Source organism: Glandiceps talaboti, chromosome 19 (genome assembly GCF_964340395.1).
Source record: "Glandiceps talaboti chromosome 19, keGlaTala1.1, whole genome shotgun sequence".
Lineage (NCBI taxonomy): Eukaryota > Metazoa > Hemichordata > Enteropneusta > Spengelidae > Glandiceps > Glandiceps talaboti.
Genome location: NC_135567.1, coordinates 9844008 through 9850836, shown reverse-complemented (window position 1 = coordinate 9850836; position 6829 = coordinate 9844008). Strand labels below are relative to the sequence as shown.

Below are 6829 nucleotides of genomic sequence, written 5' to 3'. Positions count from 1 at the left end.
TCTGACGCCAACTTTATACTCGTTCGATTGATTTATTACTCAAATTGGTCATTAATATTCATCGGATTATTACCAAAACCTAATCAGTTCTGGCCATTACCCTATGGAATGAAAATTGAGTTCCGCAATAGAGCAAGACTTTTATTTATGTTATCATCAACACAGTGATACTGTAAATTATGTTAAATGTCCTGGATCAAGTACTATGTATAATATTACTCTTTATGTTGTCTACTATACAGTAATAAAACAATCAATGAAATTCTTAGTTTCAGACATAAGTTCTCAGCAGCTAACATTCTAATAATAACACAATTATTATAATAATGGATGTATATATTTTATTCTGAGATATACTTGAGGTTTATTACCTGTAACCATGTCCCATGGAATTAATACAAATCATTGCACCGAATATAATACACTACTAAAAAAACAAAGTTGTAACTGCTCCCAGCAACTATTGATAATCTTTAATATAAACAAATTAGTTTTCTGATAAAGAGATACGTGTACAGTTTTCTGTTATAGAGATACGTGTATAGTTTTCTGATAAAGAGATACGTGTATAGTTTTTTGTTATAGATACGTGTATAGTTTTCTGTTATAGAGATACGTGTATATCTTGTTAAATTGAGCACAGTGAAATAGTTACCACATCCATTTCAAACACTGAAGGTATGGCGCCATCAATTCATATCTCTGTTTGTATGCGGGTAGGTATGTCGGTAGATTTAGAACAAACAAAAACATATCGTTTTGCTCAAAGTTCCGTGGCAAGGCCGAACGTATTCCATACTATAATAATTGTAACTGGAAAGACCATTCAAATATCGTCAGAGTAACTACACATGTATTTCTAAATAGTTGATTAAGACAATCAAACTTTGAACTTTGACATTTATATTTCAGCAGTGTAGTCGATTTAGGAACAAACAGAAAATGAATCAACAGAAAATTGAATTGTACATGACATGCTAGTATTGTGGGGGTTTTTTTCTGCCTGGTATATTTGGTAAAATTCAAGGATGGCAAAATAAGTTCAATTTCACTGGCGACTCTAAACCTTTTTACGTATTCAAGAAAAAAAAATATCATGAAAATTGTGCAGTCTCGCGAGAAATATAATGGATGTGGAAATTAACATCAACTTAAAAAACAACATAAACTGATCTGTCGATTTATAATTGCGTACATCTGATGGGAAGACACCAATAAGACAGAGACCATATGGAAAAACAATGGAAAACCATGAAAAATAAAATAAAATAAAAATTCTACCCATTCCACCTATTCTAAAATTGAGTGTTATTGGAACCATAAAATCATTTTAGTAGACATGTCATTCTAAAGTCACTAGTTAGTAATCTATTTAAGTAATCCAATAATATGTACATAGTAAAATATATCAAACTTAAAGAGTGTACAAGCAATTGTGAGGACTGTATCATTACTACAGTAAAATTCCTATATTTGATCAATTTGTATACAAACTCAGTTACTTGTATATTTGTCAGGGTATTTCACTTATCATAAATTACACTGGATGAAATATAACTATTTAAAACACAAATTCCATATTACAATAAGAAATGTTCTGTACTGTTCTTAATGAGTTTGAGAGTAAAACTTTCTATTCTACTCCTTAGATGTTACTCCCCAATATTTTTCTTTGTTCACCAAACTAAAATAAGAGTGACTTATGGGGTCTCTGTCACTACGAGTCGTTAGACGAGTTTGGCCAAGGAAAATAAGAGTGATCTAAGGAAAAGTTTTGTAGTCACTATACGGGTAGTGACAAAACCTGCAGTATTGTTTGGATAAATAAATAAAAATATTGGAGAATAACATAATTATACCAGCGCCAGTAATATCAATGACAAATTAGGGAAAGTAATGGTAATTTTGAATGTTATGACTCATATTTCGAACACAGCAAAACTAGTGACGTAGACACGCATTGTTGTGACGTAGAAGGCCCAGAGAATATATTCGATATTTTTTGTTGAACTTGGTTCGTGTATACTATAATGTCACTCATCTTCATTTTCTCCCTCGTTTACGTCTTGTCCTCCTCTCACTTGTCCTCTACATGTTATCATCGTCGTCGTCGTCATCATCGTCATCGACTTGTGCTAGCTTATCAAATCCAAGCAGACGTTGAAAACCTGGTCGTCTGGACATTGATGTAACATCTTTGAACATGTTTCTGATGATTTGAATGCAGTCGTGTCGTTTCATTCTTTCTAGGATTTTCAGCAAATTCTCAAAGGTACTTTCCAGGTATATAGTTTCCCCTCTTACTTGGAACTCTGTTTCCTGTTTGGCTAAACCACCTTTGACGCCATCACCCTCAGTTGACAATTCAGACCGCTTCCTTTCAGCACATCGTTTACTCCATTCCACTAGGATGTATCCAGTCACTGGTTCCCTAGCTCTTCCAGCAATTGCTTCAAAACCTCTGACATCTTTGTACCCAATCCCCATCAATTGAGCCATGTATGCATAAGTGTTGACATCCGGTCGCTCGATATCCATGGACATTGTGAACAGCTCTCTTTGTTGATTTAGCATCCATTTCACATCACAGTTGTAGCCCTTCCGAATTAAAAAGGTCTTGTCATAACCTTGACATAGCAGATTCGTAATACTTTCTACTTTGCCACTTGTAGCATCATATACATCATCTTCTCTTTCTTCTGCCTCAATAACTGCTTCCACTGTATAGTACCTAATATCTTCTTGGGTACTGTGATTGCGAAGTGATTGGTCACTCAGAATACACTGGTCTACACTGGTACCCGGACTGGTGATTTGTAACATGTCATCCACATCTTTCGTGATTGAGTCAAGAAGTTGTTGACATTTACCCAAGTCTGCCTCAGTTGTTGCTCTTACACAGATAAGAGCAGCTGTTCTGTCTTTGGTCAGATACACCAATGCTTCCACTGCTTGTGTGACCCGGATTCCGTTCTTCCATATTCCACTTGGTGGATGTCCGGCTTCAGTGAAAGTGTTGTTAAGACGGGTCTGAAGTCTTGGGAAGAAACCAGCAGAGAAACTATCGGTTTCATCATGGCACTGAATTCTACGACCTCGATAAATGTAGTGTACGTCACTTTTTTGCCATTGGTCTGGTGGCATGGTGTCTTCTAACAGCCCAGGGATTATAAATTCTCGGATCTTATCAGTACCAACTGGGTCACGTGGAACTTCGAACAGAAGCTGAAACGTTTCCAAGAGATGGACCAATAGATTTGTATCAGCCTGTTCACCAAATACACTGTCAATGTCCTCCATGCTGTAAAACTTCTTTCTTGGCAACCTCGTAGTATATTGAACAAACATTTCTGAGGCAAGCATTGGACCAAATATTCTACTACACAGCCATTGGGGTTCCAAGACAACAACATCGTCAGAAGCACATGTGCTGTGGATGTAAATAATCTGAGAGAGAGAGAGAGAGAGAGAGAGAGAGAGAGAGAGAGAGAGAGAGAGAGAGAGAGAGAGAGAGAGAGAGAGAGAGAGAGAGAGAGAGAGAGAGAGTGAGTTAATCCAAGGCATACATCCTTATTCCTTGAATTAAGTCTATAATTTTCTGCTACTAATATTGCATCGAGTACTGTTCTCCCCGGTGAGACACTTATATCAATTGTAAAACAACAAAGAAAAGAGAGATACGTCATGCTATATTATTCACTTCCTATAGTGTATCTTCGCATATGTAATATCATGAAACATTATATTGACTAAATGTGTGGCGCCGATTGTCACTATCTCCAATCATCATAAAAGTATCCACTTGCTTACAACTGAGCTTCATAATACGATGAATGTTTTAAAATTTCCACAGTTAAAATTATTATTATGATTGTTGAACTGTATGATTACAATATTAATGAATAGTGCAATCCACACCTCTCCCATATCATCCAGATAGCTTGTGGCCTGTCTTAGGAATGCTTCATCCAGTAACGGGTCGATTTCTTTAACCCATTGAAGATACATATTCCAATACAGGACAGGGAACATTGAACCATCAAACAATGTTTTCCTTTTCTCCATGATTTTGGCACACAGTTTGGGAATTGTCTTTCTTTTCTGGAACGTCAAACAAATATGATTAAAAAAACAACGAAGGCTTGATTCTCATAACTATGAAATGAAATATGCAAGGGAACAGAACATGAATGAATTACTGGGCATGTGACATTTCAGAAAATATTATATGGCTTGATAATGTTACCCAGTCTGTATGACGCTGTTCTTTGAGTGCATGCGTGGAACAATCGAGTGCCTTTTGATAGCTGGTATAAAAGAGTGTCCCCACCCCATTTAGCTAGTGTCTACGTTATATTACCTTCTCCAGAATTAGAACTAGTTTCAAGGATCCCCCATAGTTTCGGGTTGCGCCCTCCATGCATGAACTGAATTGTTAGCTGATAGTCCCTTACTTTAGGCCTAAACTGCCAAATTATGTATTAATTATTCAGAGAATTTCCACTATCTATCCTGCAATGTACTAACATTAAAGTATACATCCATACATACATACATACATACATACATACATACATACATACATACATACATACATACATACAGTGATTTCAACACTTAATATTTCAGTAAGGTATACGTACTACTATACTACTTCTTTGGTTCTGTGAGAGTAAACAACATAAATCACATGACACTCTGGACATTCATTGCTCTTTGTCTAGATGTGTATGCTGTATGTTAGTACATGCAGTACAGTCGCGAAGATTATACGAAGATTATTAAGTTTGGTCTGTATGTTGTAAAATCGTAAAAGTTGGTCAAAACTTCCCCTCAGATTTAAAAAAAGCAACGCAAGTGTAGCTACAAGGCATGTAAGGGAACTAGGAACTGGCGTCACCGGGAACTGTTAAAATACGGCAACGGGTTTAACCACAACTAGTTTAACATCAAACGATACCTTAATACTACGAAGGCGTTCCCGTAGTCTGCGAAGAGCTTCACTTCGTGAATCGTGACAGTTCAATAAGTACGTTTCATCAACTATATTCAGATACTTGCTGAACATCTCCTTAGCTTCTTGCTGAAATTCTCTGATGACACATTCAGCTGAAATAAATGAGAATAATATCGAGAAAAGTTTAACTTATCATGCAGAATACTGGAGAATTTTGAAAATGCAAAGCAATATCTGAGAATCGAGTATTTAGAAGAGCTTTATAAGTTACGGGATGCAGTTACAAGGTTTGAGAACGGATCTCATTGGTTTGGGTGTGTATGTGGTTGAGTTAGGTGGTCTCGTCCCCCACCCCATACCACCCCCAAATCCATATGGTTAACCCGGTTCATAATTCTTAATCTGTGAGGTATAGTGGCAAGGTATGATAAAGTTTGGAGTTTTCATATGCCCCTCCCCATATCATCTAAAAGTTTCCCCAGGATACTCACCCTCCTCTTTGTATTCTGGTTTGATCATGTCTGCTCTGCTAGCTACTAAGATTATTGTTGGTTTACTGATTTCGGATTTGATTTCTTCGGACATCGCTATGTCGTCCTCTTCACTTGCCTCATAAGCAGCCTTGATATATCTAAGCCACGTAAAAACCTTGAAAGAAAACATATTGATAATACATTTTTATATAAATGCGATATTTTTTATGGATAATTCATTTTAGACCTAACCCTCATGGAGAGTATATGATACTAGATTTAGTGAAGGTTTTTTTTTCAATGAAATGCATCATTTACAAACTCACTGTTATTACTTCATTATGGCTCAGCTTGTCCATTATGTTATTATGATAATTATTTTCTGGTCGGCATCACACATCACATCAGAATTACTTCGAATCTGCACCAAATCTCTATTTCTAGTAATGCTAACTACTTCTAGAATTACACATTACCTCATTCTTTTGTTTATCAGCCATATATTGTGATTTCATTCGTCTGTCAGCCACCGTACGTATTATTTCAAAAACGATCGCGAACACTGCATTTCTGGCTCCAAGAAACATAGAATGTGTGATGTAGAATTCTGATTGTCCAGCATAATCCAAAACACACATCTTTCCTACTCCGGGTAGATCAGCACTGGAAACATCGATACCAGGTGTAAGTACGTAATCGTCCTGTCGAGGAGGTGGAGGGGTCTCTTTGTTTCTCTTAGTGATTTTTGCCTGCCACCAGCCCTGAAAAAATCATGTTTAATTGTCAGTTAGTTTCATTCACAAATAAATCAATCACACAGGTAAACTCTTTTCTCAAAAAGAAATATTGCCCGAAGTATGGACTTTATACCTAGCAAAAATAATTAAGATTTTGATATTTTATTTACCCTTTGAAGAGTTTCTTTCAAGGTTGTTTTTCCAACACCACCATATCCGCAAATATGCAACTTCATCACATCTGTGCTTACACCTGGCTCTTTCATCAAGAGATTGTACTGGTATTCCTGTCACATAATTACAAAAGTAATAACTATAATGTAAGTCGTATATGCAGGTTAAAACATTAATTGTTAGGTCGGTTAAGTCAGCCTATGTCTCTGGACAAAATAGATGTCACTGTTGAATAAAACTTCAAATATCAGTAATTGACAATTTATAACAAATTATCACAGGCTAAACATGTTGATGAAATGAAGGAGATTTCTTTAGGGGAGGGTGAGTGTAGGAGATCTAAACCGTATTTGTAGTTTGTTCAACCTTAGTATGTCTTGAAATCGTAATGTTTATGTGGTGTAGTCCCTTCAACATCAAGACAACTTGTATTTATAGAGAAATCAGGATATTTCATATCAGACGTATACAAATTTTATATGCTTATC

At 36.1% G+C, this 6829-nt stretch overlaps 1 protein-coding gene across 2 annotated transcripts in view; it reads right to left on the bottom strand.

Moving 5' to 3' along the window:
• Positions 1 to 364: 364 nt before the first annotated feature.
• The window catches only part of LOC144450164 (uncharacterized), a 56322-nt gene continuing 49857 nt past the window's right edge, over positions 365 to 6829 (bottom strand). The window contains exons 19-24 of one of the 2 annotated variants that reach the window (XM_078140738.1): positions 6338 to 6454; positions 5907 to 6191; positions 5449 to 5605; positions 4961 to 5109; positions 3919 to 4101; positions 365 to 3447 (exon numbers count right to left, since the gene is read on the bottom strand). In XM_078140738.1, the coding sequence (XP_077996864.1) occupies positions 2089 to 3447; positions 3919 to 4101; positions 4961 to 5109; positions 5449 to 5605; positions 5907 to 6191; positions 6338 to 6454 (2250 nt within the window). In that variant the 3' untranslated portion in view covers positions 365 to 2088. The remainder of the gene's footprint in view (positions 3448 to 3918; positions 4102 to 4960; positions 5110 to 5448; positions 5606 to 5906; positions 6192 to 6337; positions 6455 to 6829) is intronic. The other variant, XM_078140739.1, reaches the window with a different exon arrangement.